At 35.1% G+C, this 16,077-nt stretch overlaps 1 protein-coding gene across 3 annotated transcripts in view; it reads left to right on the forward strand.

The window, feature by feature from the left end:
* The window catches only part of LOC120424424 (serine/threonine-protein kinase N), a 153,681-nt gene that overhangs the window by 76,326 nt on the left and 61,278 nt on the right, over positions 1-16,077 (forward strand). For 2 of the 3 annotated variants that reach the window (XM_039588539.2, XM_039588538.2), the window contains one exon: positions 9,584-9,905. In XM_039588539.2, the coding sequence (XP_039444473.1) occupies positions 9,584-9,905 (322 nt within the window). Of the gene's footprint in view, positions 1-2,517; positions 2,697-9,583; positions 9,906-16,077 lie in introns of those variants that run through there. The other variant, XM_039588537.2, reaches the window with a different exon arrangement.

The following is a 16,077-nucleotide window of genomic DNA, read 5'->3' on the forward strand; positions in this document are numbered from 1 at the left end:
CACACACACACACAGACATTTGTTCAGTTTTCGATTCTGAGTCGATAGGTATACATGAATATAGGTCTACGAGCTGTATTTCAAAAGTTCATTTTTCGAGCAGGATTATAGCCTTACCTCAGTGAGGAAGGCAACAATTTGGATGTCCATGACTAAAAGAATGATTTTTAGCGCGTTGTCTACAACTTTTCCAATGACACGAAATCGATTTTCGAGCAATTCTATACAAAATCGGTCTTTATTCTTAAATTTTAGTTTTTGATTTTTTTAATCCGTCTGAAACCTTTTTTGGTGCCCAAGCCATTTTGCATCATTAGTTTGTCCATATAGTTTTCCATACAAATTTGGCAGCAATGAAAATTAAAAAATCTGTATCTTTTGAAGAAATTTTTGGTCGATTTGGTGTCTTCGGTAAAGTTGTAGGTATGGATAAGGACTACACTGAAAAAAATGATAAATGGTAATTTTTATTTTTTTTTTAATTTTGCCAACTTTTCAGAAATTTCCAGAACGGGCAAAAAAACGTTGTTTGAGTTATGAATTTTTGAATCACTGATTAAAAAAATCGAAATATTGACCGCAACTTAATTTCAATTTTATTTTTCGATGTAAAATCGAATTTGCAATTTTAAAGTACATTAGTGAAATTTTCATAGTTATAGCTATTTTTAGGTAACTTTTTTTTTAAAAATAGTTGCAGTTATTAATTTAAAAAAAATAGTGCCCATGTTTGCCCAATTTTGAAAAAAAAATATATTTTTGAAATGCTGAGAAAATTCTTTGTTGCTTTGTTGCTGAGATATTGCCATGCAAAGATTTTAAAACAGAAAAATGGATGTTTACTACCCAAACAACCCATAATTTTCTTTTGTCGATATCTCAGCAACTAATGGTGCGATTTTCAATGTTTATAAATAAAACTTTCGTGAAATTTTCCGATCTTTTCGAAATCAATATTTTCAACAAAAAAAATTAAGACTAACATTTCAAAAGGTCGTAATATTGAATGTTTGTCCCTGTCTCTGATTCTTGTATGGAGAAAAAAATTAAACAGCTCGACTTTTTTGGACACACTGAATCATTGGAATCAATCATGCTTAATTAAAAAGAAAAGTTGCTTTAGTTTGGATTTTTATGAAAGTTTGGAATAAAATAAATATTAACCAGGAGCTTTCATTACTAGATATTATCCTTAAAAAAAATGAAAATATTTTTTTCCTGAAACAAAACTTTTCTATTTAATTAATTTCGATTTTAAGAAAATATTTAAAAGCGCATTTAAATTAAATCATGAATGCTGTTTATATATCAAAATAGCTTTAATTCTTAAAGCATATTTATTCTGGATGCAATAAATTGCACTGCAATTCCATAATTTTGAATACATATGTTTTACTAAGTTGCTTGTTTTGTTGAGAATATTTTTTACTTTCTGTACCAATTCAATAAATTGTTATTATTTACCTTAAACTTTGTAATATCATACTTTTTTCACACTTTTAAGTGAATTTCTGTTTTTTTAAATATATGATTAAATTGGTTAATGGTGTTACAGCACCTACACAAATTAAAATGTTTTCTATTTGACCCAATGTCACCCCCTCTAAAGGGTGAGTTTGAGTTAATTTTAAAACGATTGGCATTTATGAACGTAGGATTATACTAGCCATATTCTGGGAAAATGTTGGTAAATTCAGGAGCATTCCCCAACATTATTTATTTCGATATAATTTGAAATGTTTTTATTGTGTTAAAATAACAACAGTAATATCGTTTTTTGACCAAAAGTCACCACCACTGACGGTTCATCATTTGTGGATAAACATTTTTGAAATCTATACTTATTTTGTTTTTTTTTTTAAGATTTTTAACCTGGGAGGAAAAAGCCACGTGGCCATATAGGGGGGGGGGGGGGGTTGGCGTGAAACCACGAAAAACCATGAGGGGGGAGGGGGGGGTCAAAAATTCTCCAAAAAAAGGCCACGTGGTTTATGCACGACCCCTTCTCTGTGGAAATTGTTTATTCAAGTTTTGTTTTGAATAAATAAAGTTATAGTTCAAATAATTATTATCAAAAATAATTTTTAACTTGTTTTGTTAAAAAATAAAAAATAAATGAAAGGGGTAATGTATGTTGTAATTGTATACAACACATATTACCTCATAGGAAAAAAAAACAAATCAGTTCTTAATATCTGACTTGACATTTCAAAAAAGGAATTTTCTAAGGAGTAATAGGGACTGTCATTGTACACAACACGTATTACCCCTAAGATTTTTTTTTAAATCAGGTTGTTTCTCAGAGAATTATTTACCTGCAAAACTGCAGCACTGGCAGCGATTAAATTGAGTGCAATTTGTGGACCTGCATCGTCGTCCTGCAGGTCTTCAGGTGTCCTACCCCCTCATCTCAGAGAGTGAGGGCACTTCATTAAGACCAGTCCAGTCGTGTGTGTGTGTGTGCGTTCAAAAGTGGAAGCAACTTGAGACGTTGGGCTCTCTTCCTTGTGCGTGTTGCGATCGAAGAAAGGTGAAGCTCTATCTCTCTCTCTCGGGGCTAAGACATAATTAAGGCACCGGGGAGAATGGATCTTCAGGTTGCCGAGTACCGCTACCGCAGCCAGAGCCAGAGCAAGAGGCGGCGCCGCAGTCGAGTGTTTAGCACCTGCGTCAGTGCCGGTGCCGCCGCAGATAAGGTATTTTTTGTTGATGTTGCTTTTTTTCTTTTGCTGTTTTTATTTTATCTTTCTTCCTCTCCAAATCGTAACGGAATCGTGCGTAACTTTACTGTTGCTTTAAAAGATGCTTTGGACGTGTTGTTTTTTTTTTTTGCTTGTTTCTCCTGCAATCAGTAAACGTACTCTTTAGTGTGTTTGTGTTTGGATTTTGTTTCGGTAATTACAATGGGTTATAATGTTTACATTCGTGCTATTATTTTCAGCAATATTGCGCCCTGAAATGTTAGTCTTGATTAAAAAAAATATATATTGTTTTCAAAAAGATTGGAAAATTTCACGAATGTTTCATATTTTAACATTGTAAATCGTCGTTAGAAAATGGTGGGTTGTTTGGGTGAGACTTAGAAAACATCAATTTGCCTGTTTTTAAACCTTCACAGTAAAAAATTGTGTAAATTTGAAAGCTATAATTTTTTTAGATTGAATATTACCTCTTTTATGATGTAGTTTTTCCTCGATTTAGACAGTAAAAGCGACATAACAGCAGAAAAGTTTTAAAATTACACATTTTCAGAGGTAAAATTACACATTTTTTCTGACATAAAAGATGTACCCCTTCCCAGATGTAATATTACCATGATTTTTTTTTCTGTGTTTGACCTCAGCAACTAAGGGTCGTATCAACAAAGTTCAAAAAAGAAAAAAATAGAGAATTTTCGCAGCTTTTGTAAAAATATTTTTTACAAAAGTAGGCAAACATGTGCACTAATGCAAAACTGCGACGATTTTCAAAAAAGTTTTCAAAAAATGGCTTTAACTTGAAAACGGTGCACTTTATCAAAATTCCACTAAAGTACTTTTTGATTGCAACTTTTTTGCGACCAATATTCAGATTTTTGAAAAAATCAGTATTGATTCAAAAATTCATAACTCGGTCAAAGATTTTTTTTTTGCACAACCAGTAAATTACTAAAAAGTTGGCAATTGATGTCCCCTTGTTTTTTGAAAATTATGTTTAGTGACAAAAAGTTTAATTAAAAATCACCAAAAATTTTTTTACAGTGTATCATTTTTTTCAGTGTAGTCCTTATCCACCTACAACATTGCCGAAGACACCAAATCGATCAAAAAACTTCTTCAAAAGATACAGATTTTTAAATTTTCATTAATCATTTTTGTATAGGCAGCTGCCAAATTTGTATTGAAATTACATGGACAAACTAATGATGCAAAATGGTTTCTTTGGGCATACCGAAGGCACCAAAAAAGTTCCAGTCGGATTAAAAAATACAAAAAAATCGAATGACTGAAATCTGAGAGAATTGCTCAAACACAAAAATAAATTTAATCTACCCATCAAAACTTGAAATAAAATTTGTACCAGCCTAATAACAAAATTTCCAATCTCTTTGTTCAAAAAAAATCTTTAAAAAATTAAAAAATAGACGGAATTTTCTGATCGGTTTGGTGTCTTCAGCATAGTTGTAGGTGATGCGGACTTTTCAGATAAAAAAATGGAAAATTGAAAAAAAACATTGCCGTTTTTTAATAACATTTTTTCACAAAACTTCAATTACTCAAAATCCATATTTTTTTATATTTGAATTTTTTGACGCATTTGTAAAATTTTCTGATCTCTTCGAAAACAATATTTTTAAATTTTGGAATGAAGACTAACATTTTAAAAAGGTCAAATTTTGAAACGTTAAGGTTGATTCCAAAATAAAACAATTTTTTTTCGATGTGATCAGAGTTTATTTTAAAGAAATGTTGTTAGGCATTTTGTCAACTGTTCACTGAAAATATTTCCTGGAATGGACACTATTTTAAAAAAAATGAAAAACTGGAATTTATCAGTTAAAATTGAGTTTCTATTTTTTTCCAAAAAACAACTTTTTTTTTTAAATCATAACACAGCGACAAAATTTTTGTTCATACTTTTTTATGACTTTATGACTGTTTAAGTTCTACTTAAACATAAAAAAACCAACCTCCTGTGGCCGAATGGTTACGGGTTTCGCCTCATAAGCGGAAAGTCATGGGTTTTTCTCAGGGTGGCAGCCTTAGGTTTAAGTTCAGAGGTAGCAGCAACCGTATGAGTATAAAACGGTTGTTTCACGTGCTCTTCTAGCATGTGATCAATCTTGGGATATTCCTTTGCGCCTCTTCCCAAAATACTTTCCTCGTGTCTTCGCATGTAAATAATGCCCAGCCGATCGGTATTGCACTGCAGTCCAGTCGCTTTGTCCAGATCAGAGCAAAGGGAACACCGCAAAAGTAGCACCGCAAAAAGACAATTGTCTTTACAAGACCCCGCGCGGCAAATAATAGCTGCTGGGAAGAGCTTGAAAAATGACACGAAAAAATTGTCACCGCGGTTCTAGCGATACATAGCGCACAAGGCACAAGGAATGGAGTTTACAGCATCTGGATTTAACAGCACTATTCCTCTCAATAGGAACTGTGTTATAGATCTGGAATGCTTAATAACAGTAAAAATGGGTAACACGATACAATAGTCCTTGTAATCAGGATTCCGTGTCTTAATACTCAAAAAAAAAAAACATAAAAAAAAATAAAAATTAACGGGCCCGAGCAGACGGAAACAACTTGGGAATAACATTTTTTGATATTTGAAAATATTAGGCCAATAACATTTTATGTTATTTATAACAGGATTTGTTATTCGTCGTTATGATTTTTTTGTTATTGGAATTTTATTGTAATAGCAGACTAATAACATTTTTAGTTATTCTTCGAACAAATCTTTGTTATAATTTTTTGTTATTTTAACAACTAATCCGATCATCCCATAACATTTGGAGTTATTCTTTCATAACAAAAAATGTTATTCCAAAGTTGTTTTGGCTTTCAACCAACATCAGACCAATAACAAATTTTGTTATGATAACATAAACTGTTATAAACTCTTATGCAAAAATGGATTTTTCAAGAAGACTCCATAACATTTTCTGATATTTTAAAAATATTTGTTATTGAATTTTGTAATTACCGTCTGCCCGGGGAGTAAAATTTGTCAAAATCGAGTTGTTGCGATTAAAAAATATGTATTTTTTTGAAGTGTAAGAAATAAAAAATCATAATCATTTCACTCAACTTGATCGAGAATGGAAAATTGTTTACTTATGCATAATGGCTTATTTGGAAACAAGTCATCAATGGGCAAAGTTTCACACAAATTAAAAAATACCAGATTGAAATTCCCGAAAAATTGCGACTGGTAAATTGAAAGATTATTAAAAAATAAGAAAGATTTTTTTTTGAAGTGATTTCAAAAAACTAATTATTGTCAAGTGAATTCTACAAGCTCGAATGGCAAAATACCCAAACATTGGTCAACTTGACTGATTACCTGATTACCATTCAAACATGTCCCAAATTGTCACAACCGAAAATTAATTCTTGATAACCAGTCAGAGGTCATTCATCATCCGTTCGTTAGCGCTCCTCACAATCAACGGTAATTGTTTGCTTTGGAGGGTTTGTGTGTGTCTGTCTGTGTGGTCATAAAATTTAGTGGCTTGATGACTTGGTCTGACCTTCGACAGTGTTTTAGATTGAGTTGTTCGTTCACACTCTAAAAGGAAAAAAAAAAACACGAGACTCGCTTCAGGCTATCAACTTCCGCTGCGCGGCTTTGAATGTTTGTCAGAAAACTTTTCGCTCCAAAAAAATTCTCTGGTGAAATTTCTCATGAAAAGTTTCGTTCAACATTTGCTTGCTCTCTCACTCTCCTCAAGGGAAGAGTTTTTCTTGTCGCAGCCCAAAAACACACTGGCACAAAACGGCAGGCACCATCGGTAAGCGTATGGAAATTGTATGCAAATTGTGTTTCTCATCTGCACCAAGGTATCATGCGAAAGGGAGTACACAACAAACACAACATCTCTCAACAGACTGCTCCAATCATCGCTGTCTGACAGTTGCACCTTCCTCGTTCAGAGTGTGATTTGAAATTCAATTTTCTCTTCCCAACCTTGAGCTACCCAGGTCTTGGTGGGAAGTAATTTGACGTGTACTCACGTAACGGTTATCGCTGCTCTGCTTTTTCTGAAGAATTCATTGCTGCACTGTTTAATTTAAGCCCTTTTTTTGAAGGGGTCCGCTCGATTTACATCTGATTTGTGAGTCAATTTTCGAGAGGATTAACAACTTAATTAAATTCAACCTCAAGCTTCGACGCTGACCTGGAAAGTTGACATCTTTTCCCACACCACCCAAAAGCCGTCGATGATTGCTGCTCACTGACCCGGTTTCTTTGCGTTTAGAGTCTCGACCGCCAGTGATTTATGTGACTTTGGGAATCCCTCCGGCAGTCCCAAAATTATCATTTTTCGGTCCCTCCGCTGTAATTTGCATTCGATTGCCGGGGTTGAAATTGATCGGCGTCTCGGCCGGCGACAGGTGACCGACTTTCGCCGGCACTCATTTGACACACGAAATTGCTATTCAGCGTGGCCGTTCCGGTACGCCGGTGTGCTTGCTGCCGGCCAAATTTGGCACGCGAAAGTGGTCTTGAGGTGGTCATGCCCCTTTGACGAACGAGGGGACAAGCTCTGTAGTTCAAGTTCAAGTTTGAAAGCGAGAATTTTGCAGTTTTTTTTGTTGTTGTTGAAAATATCAACAACTTATCAAAATTTCAATAAAAGATAATATAATAAAAAAAAATTATGGTCAGTTGATACAAAATTAACCTTCTACAACCTAACTCCGCCTCTAGACGACGGGCTTCGATCTGAAAAATTGCCAAAAATCAATTTTTAAACCAATATTAGATCTTAAAAAAAAATTTGGGCGGTATAGGCTTTAAAAAATTGACAAAAGTGAATACAAGAAATTACAAAAATACAAAAATTCTAAAATTCTAAAATTCTAAAATTCTAAAATTCTAAAATTCTAAAATTCTAAAATTCTAAAATTCTAAAATTCTAAAATTCTAAAATTCTAAAATTCTAAAATTCTAAAATTCTAAAATTCTAAAATTCTAAAATTCTAAAATTCTAAAATTCTAAAATTCTAAAATTCTAAAATTCTAAAATTCTAAAATTCTAAAATTCTAAAATTCTAAAATTCTAAAATTCTAAAATTCTAAAATTCTAAAATTCTAAAATTCTAAAATTCTAAAATTCTAAAATTCTAAAATTCTAAAATTCTAAAATTCTAAAATTCTAAATTTCTAAAATTCTAAAATTCTAAAATTCTAAAATTCTAAAATTCTAAAATTCTAAAATTCTAAAATTCTAAAATTCTAAAATTCTAAAATTCTAAAATTCTAATATTCTAAAATTCTAAAATTCTAAAATTCTAAAATTCTAAAATTCTAAAATTCTGAAATTCTAAAATTCTAAAATTCTAAAATTGTAAGATTCTAAAATTTTAAAATTGTAAGATTCTAAAATTTTATAAATTTAAAAATTTTAAAATTTTAAAATTCTAAAATTCTAAAATTCTAAAATTCTAAAACTCTAAAAAAAATCTAAAATTCTAAAATTCTAAAATTTTAAAATGATAAAATTGATAAAATTGATAAAATTGATAAAATTGATAAAATTGATAAAATTGATAAAATTGATAAAATTGATAAAATTGATAAAATTGATAAAATTGATAAAATTGATAAAATTGATAAAATTGATAAAATTGATAAAATTGATAAAATTGATAAAATTGATAAAATTGATAAAATTGATAAAATTGATAAAATTGATAAAATTGATAAAATTGATAAAATTGATAAAATTGATAAAATTGATAAAATTGATAAAATTGATAAAATTGATAAAATTGATAAAATTGATAAAATTGATAAAATTGATAAAATTGATAAAATTGATAAAATTGATAGAATTGATAAAATTGATAAAATTGATAAAATTGATAAAATTGATAAAATTGATAAAATTGATAAAATTGATAAAATTGATAAAATTGATAAAATTGATAAAATTGATAAAATTGATAAAATTGATAAAATTGATAAAATTGATAAAATTGATAAAATTGATAAAATTGATAAAATTGATAAAATTGATAAAATTGATAAAATTGAAAAAATTGATAAAATTGATAAAATTGATAAAATTGATAAATTTGATAAAATTGATAAAATTGATAAAATTGATAAAATTGATAAAATTGATAAAATTGATAGAATTGATAGAATTGATAGAATTGATAGAATTGATAAAATTGATAAAATTGATAAAATTGATAAAATTGATAAAATTGCAAAAATTTATAAAATTGATAAAATTGCAAAAAAATGCAAAAAATGCAAAAATTGCCAAAAAATGCAAAAAATTGTTAATATTGCAAATATTACAAATATTGCAAAAATAGCAAAAATTGCAGAAATTGCTAAAAATTGCAAAAATTGCAAAAATTGCAAAAATTGCAAAAATTGCAAAATTGCAAATATTGCAAATATTGCAAATATTTCAAAACATGTACAAAATGCAAAAAAAAAAATCTAAAGTACAAAAATTGCAAAAAATGCTATAATTGTCAAAAATGCTCTAATTGCTAAAATTGCCTACATTGTTTAAATTGCAAAAAAGCAGAAAATGCGAAAATGCAAAATTTGAAAAAAATTCAAAAATAATTAAATACAGAAAAAAAAACGTATTTTCAAAAACTCAAATATTCGAAGTGAAATTTACCCGAGGCCTTCGGATAATCGAGTCTAGGCTGTACTACAAAACAATTATTTTTTATAAATAAAAATATAAATTACAAATAGTTTTCGATTAAGCTTCTTGAGGAAATCATGACCCCTTGACGATAGAGTTCTAGTTCCATTTAAACGCAAGCATTTCACAAATCGAGAATTTGAGTCACCACATTACTAACCCTTTTTCTGTCTATTCTTCTCTCCTTCCCTCCAGGGCGAATACATCAAACACCCCGTCCTGTACGAGCTCAGCCACAAGTATGGACTCACGGATAACCTGCCCGAAAGTTTGCTCCCGAACCGGCTCGAGGAAATCAAGGAGGCGATCCGGCGCGAAATCCGGAAAGAGCTCAAAATCAAAGAGGGCGCGGAAAAGCTGCGCGAGGTGGCCACCGACCGGCGCTCGCTCTCGGACGTGGCGTCGATCGTCAAGAAGAGCAACAACAAGCTGGCCGAGCTCAAGTCCGAGCTGCACGAGCTCGAGAGTCAAATCATCCTGACGCAGGGCAACAGCGTCAGCAGCAGTAACGGCCAAGGTGAGTCCCGAAATGTCGTTGAACCCGGCGAAACCTTACAAAACATATCAGTTGGTGGTCTTTTAGAAAGAAGCGATAATCCAATCCAATTATCGCGCTAATTTCGAATCGATTCGGCGTGTGTGTTCGTTTGCACAATAAAAGTCTGTCTTTCTCTCGGTTTGGTGTTGTAATCTGTGTACAATAACCAGCGACGCGCCGGGGGAGAGCACACGTACGCAGCAGACAAAGCACACATACTGAATTAATCATGGCTATAATAACTGGAAAATAAACAATTAATAGTGATAATGAGAGAGAGGAGCGTGTGATTGTGTGTGCTTGGTTTATTATGTTTTACCACCAAATTGATGAACATTGTTGGTGGTGGAAATCATCATATAAGCCCATAGAAAGCCAAAATATGACCACAAATCGATATTTCGATACTTTGGCTCAATCCTGAGGGCATATTCAGTTTCAGTGGACAAAATTACATGGAAAAACATGTAGTTGGACAATTTTATAGTTTTATTAGGGTGGTCCCATACACTTTTCCCTTGAAAATTAGACATTTTCAAATGAAGATATCACGAGTTTAACCCTGTACTGCTCAAATGTTGTCTCAAATTTTTTTTTTTTATTTTAACATTGAAAATCGTAGCATTAGTTGCCGAGATATCGACATAACAAAATGGTAGACTGTTTGGGTGAGACTTAGAAAACGTAAATTTTCCTGTTTTTAAACCATTGCATGGCAAAATCTCAGCAACTAAGGGTCGTATCCACAAAGTTAAAAAAGGCAAAATATAAAGAATTTTCTCAGCTTTTCAAAAATATTTGTTTTTTCAATTCAATTCAATTCAATTCGGTTTTATTTGTGAATAATCAAGTTACAATGAGTTCATTTAGGTACACAACAGAGTTTTGGTGTTCCTTTCAGCTGTGTTTTACATCGTAATTCAATCGAAGAATTATTACTTATAACTATGGAATAGACAAGAGTAAGAAAAAGTTTTCAAAAAACTTACAGAAAGTGCAATGGAAAAAGGATAGATAGAGAGAAAGCTTAAAACTAGATCACAGACAAAAATAATCAATTATAGATGTGCTTGATCATCAGCTCTCCGAAGGCCAGAAATTGCTCCGCCTTGTTACGGCAGCTCCGAAACCGCGTCATTATCTCCCCCGCGAGAGCAAAGAACTCCGGCAGGGTAAAGAGATCTTCCCCGGTGACTCCTTGCTGGGCCGCATCGCCACTACCAGCAGCGACCACGCTGGCATACGAACGCCCCCATCCAGGAGGGATCGCTGGGTTGTCCGCTGGGTTGTCCGCTGGAACCGTACGCTGTCCAGCTGCAGGAACGGTTGCGCTCGTATTCCGCTGAGAAGGGTGGGACGCTGCTGCTTTCTTCTTCTCTTGTCCTGCTCCTCCATGTAGGCCTTGCGCGCGACGCATCCGCGGTAATTGCCGGTATGGTTGCCGTCACAGTTCGCGCACTTTACGCGCGGCTTAGTTTGTTCTGCGTTTTCCCCCAAGTCCGCCTTTCGTGGCAGTGCGCACGCCTCCGAGAGGTGTGACTCACCGCACTTCACGCACCGGGGCCGGAGGTTGCAGTTCCGCGAGCCGTGGCCGAATTTCTGGCAACGGTGGCATTGCGCTACGTCCGTCGGGTTCTTGGTGTAAAACCGCCAGTTTACCCAAAAATCGTCCAACGTCTTAGTCCGCCGCAGATCTTGGATCTTGACGGTGCCGCGGTCGAAGTACAACAGGTACAGGGTATGCGTACCCGTGACTGTTGTCTTTCGCGAGAGTACTTTTATCTCCCTTGGCTTTATTCCGGCGTTCGAGAGGTGTCGCTTCAGGTCGGCGATCGGACGGTCTTGGTAACCCTGAAGAAGACCTTAACAGGGGGCTTCTCTGGGTCGTATGTGTAGAAGTTGAAGTTGCTACGCTTCAGTTCTTCAAGCACCAGGTCGAAGCTCTTTTTATTCAGTGTGATCACTTGCACTGCCGACTTACCAATTTTCAGACAATATCCGAGGCCTTCCAGCAACTCGTCAACATCGTCCGCCAACGTGTCCAAAACAAAAATTGGAGGTGGCCTTCGTTCCGTTGGAGAATTGTTCTTTTTTGACGTTGGCACTTTTTTCCGTGCACGACCATCGTCTTCGTCGTCGTCGTCGGTAGTGCTGCTACCGTCGGTGTTGTTGTTGTTGTTTTCTTCGTCGTCGCTCAGCATCTGGAACTCGTTCCTGATGGGAATGTTGGCGGATGTTGACGTGTTGGTCGTGGCACCGGAAGTACCGGAACGGGTTCGCACTGGTGATCTTGGAACATATCCGGGATGTAGTAACTTTTTGTCGATTCCTTCTGCGCTCACTCTCCCCTGCGCGATGGCGGTCGACACGGCGTTGGTGTGTTTACCTTTTTGCACACGGCCGGTAGTCGAACTTCGCGGGTTTTTCGAGGCCGCACTCGAACTGCCACGGCCACGGCCGGCCCTTGGCATGCTGGTGGAGCAAACTCGCGGCTAATCACGGTAAACTACGGGGAAAAAAATCGAAAAAACGATGGAGCACTGAGCACTTGACTGCTGCCTGCTCTCGTGCGTACACGGAGGTGAATATTTGTTTTTAAAGTTGGCAAAAATGAATAACTGCGACTATTTTCAAAAAAATTACCCTAAAACGGCTATAACTTGAAAACGGTGCAAAAATCAAATCAATATTTCGAGTTTTTGAAAAAAATAAGTATTGATTAAAAAATTCATCAATAGTGTTTCTTTGCAAATCAAGTTTAAGGGACAAAAAGTGAAAATTAAAATCACCAAAAAAAATTTTTACCGTGTATCATTTTTTTACTGTAGTCTTTATCCACAAAATTGGGTACTAAAGCCCTATGTCAATTTTTATGAACAACGGAAAAACACGATTAAAAACCATTTCTGATCACTTTTTTTTTTCATTCTAATGCAAAAAAAAAAATGCAAGACAACATTTTTTCGATGGATCAACTATGGTCCCCTTGGAACGAGCTGTCAAGTATAGTAAAGGGAAGGTAGTGTATCGTCACAAACTGGACCTTATCAAGACACCTTAGGAAGACAACCTATGGAATGTTAACATTTACCTTAACATGTTAACATTGAGTTGATTAATAAACTGTCACTGAATCCGCTTTGTAAATGCCGGCCCCGATACTCTTCACGGGTGTTCCCCTCAGGAACAGGGAAAGATTTACTTTTTTACTTACTGGTCTTACGTGCGCGAGAGAGAAGAGCCATGCTCCCTTCGGATTTTTTCTCTTGATGAACGTCCAATGATTTTCTTTTGATGATGATTATTCCATCGCTGATAACCACCCTAATTGTGAAACCATCTGAAGACACTAAAGCTCCGGGACCGTCAAAATTTTTCGGAAATTCCTTTTTCTACTTAATTTTGCGATCTGGATCGCTGCAGTGACCAAAATTAGACAAAAGTACCAATCGAAACATGATAACTGTCAAACGGAGGTACCAATCGAGCATAAGACAAAGGATTTTGCTCGTGCTTCGATTGGTACTTTTGGTTTGAGATGTCCGTTCTCTAATAAGTTCCAGGCTCTCTAACCAAAATGCCTAAAAAATCGGCATATTTGAAAAAAAAAAACAAATCTTTTTACGGATCAGGGGCCATCCATAAACTACGTGGACACTGGAATTTGCTAAGATGTTTCCTGGACTATGGTAAAATTGTAAAAAAATAGGTTTTAGATTGTTTTTAAATGGTGCGTGTGTGTGTGTGTGTGTGTGTGTGTGTGTGTGTGTGTGTGTGTGTGTGTGTGTGTGTGTGTGTGTGTGTGTGTGTGTGTGTGTGTGTGTGTGTGTGTGTGTGTGTGTGTGTGTGTGTGTGTGTGTGTGTGTGTGTGTGTGTGTGTGTGTGTGTGTTTCTTATGATTATGTAGTATTCTGAGGATGTTGTTTACAGAATTAATAAAACACCTTTCATTACCGATTAAAAGCTTGCTTGTCAGCTTTTTCTGGCATTGGAATGTCGCAAAACCAAATTCCTCCATAATGCACTTCAATTAGAAGCCCCAGGACATCCAAACAAACAGCCTGTCACAGCCTTGCTGTCGTGTTAGCCCGCGTCAAAACATGACAAATGAGTGGACGACACTAAAAGCCGATTAGTTTCGGTTCAGCTGAGCTGAGGTTCGTGTTCCCAGTGCAGCGGAACAAACACACACACGAGAGATATTGTGTTCATTAATCTTGGCCCTGTCGCAGAAAAATAAAAATGAAAAGCAGCGAGTGAATGAGAGAGAGACTGTGCCATTGTACTGTGCTTTATTTGTACCGTTGCCAATCACGCACGTGGCAAGGTTGTTGAACTTTTGCAATTGTTGGGAATTTTTGTGTTTCATTTGCTCAAATTAAGTAATTTGAGAAAAATAAGTTTAAAAAATTATTTAAACAAAAAAAAATATTTTTATCAAAATTCCAGCTGCACCTTACACTGCGCCAATTCCCTTGATAGCAGCCAAAGTAGGATGGCGCCATGGTATTTCACTGCAAACAAAAAAAAAGTAAAGTTGCACAAGAAGTTGCGCACGGAAATTCCCGCACAATGCAATTTTTCAATTTCCATTTCACATCCACCGTCGAGAGGCGGTATTGTTCATTACCGTATTTTTTTTATTTACAATACATTTTATTGTTAGTTTACCGATCCACCACGTGTTTCGCTTCATGCAATTTTCCACGACCGGTTCGGATTTGCGGATCATGTGCGTGAAACAAGAAGAGCAGAGGAGCCCACCCCGGGGCTAGAGCAATTTGGCCACGGTGGAATTCCTCGGAGCGAGCGCCGGAAGAATTTGTATTATTTCAACTGGGCCGCTTTTTTTTAAATCGAATGTATCCATGCTGAGCTGCATTGTGCCGCGCTTGTGCCAGTTTCTGTGGTTATCTGGTTTTGCTATGGACAATCGAGTGGGCATGGGAAAATTTGGTTCAATGTTAAAGTTTTGAAATGATTGTTGTTGCAACGATTTGCAAAGTTGAGCAATGGTTGTTTTCTCAGCAATTGCTGAAATGTATTTTTTTGTCCTCCAGCTCTGGTTGAAATCGAGGGACATAACATAAACAGAAAATAAACTAAATTTCCAATAACAAATCGGATTTACCAAAAAAAACAAGCTTAAAGTATCACAAAATGCTTTTTACATAAATACAGTTACAAATTTGCAAAATTTCAACAATGCATTAATGTTAAAACATTTTTTCCTAATGTTAGTTCTACGTTTTTTTATCGTTTTATGATCACCCCAAGTAACCACAAGCACTAAATTGAAGTATTAATTCAGTACTAAATCAGCACTCGAATGTTTTGAAGTAGTAAATAAGCTTTGCGAATGCCTCATAGTACCAAAACTTTGCAGCATTACAACTGGCATTAAATCACCATTTACGACCTTGAAAATGTGCTTCAAAGCATTTGATGTTTATCAACAAAGTAACCCATCGATACGGAAATCATTTCAGCCAGACACGCTGTTATTGACTTTGATCCTCCTCCCGTCATACCGTTCTAATAAGCGAGCGGGCTAAGGCGCAGTTCCCCCAGTGTGCATAAGTTTTAATTTTGCGTGAACTGGGTTCAATTCCCGCTGACTGAAGTGTTTTTTTTTTGTTTATTTTTTTTTTGTGGAAAACTGCAGCCTGTAATTAAGCCAAATTTTTCAAAACATATGCCCATAGCACAAAGGACATTATCAAAAGTTCTCTGGTAAATTGAATGACTTTTCTTACAACACCCAAACGAAAAATATATCTCAAAATCTGCAACAGTGGATTTGTTGCAAAAAATGTTATATTTTATTACATTTTTTGCAGCAAACCCATAGATCATTTTTGCCCGCGTGTAAACACGTCAGCGATCTGCAGTTCTCACCAACACATAGAATGCTGGCGCGTCCCCGAGCAACACTCTAGAGAGAACATTATGTTCGCGCTCTGTCCCTCACTATTCATCAAGCGGCCATGGCGCGGTGGTAGCGTGTCGGATCAGCAATCTAGAAGTTGATGGTTCAATACTCGTTCTGTTAAGATTTTTTTTTCTGCAATACAATCAATCTGCCGTCGGTAATGTCGATAATTGTCGGTAACGGGCAAAAATGTCATACCCCTATATCGCAAAAAATGCA

This window comes from Culex pipiens, chromosome 3, assembly GCF_016801865.2.
Source record: "Culex pipiens pallens isolate TS chromosome 3, TS_CPP_V2, whole genome shotgun sequence".
Classification (NCBI taxonomy): domain Eukaryota; kingdom Metazoa; phylum Arthropoda; class Insecta; order Diptera; family Culicidae; genus Culex; species Culex pipiens.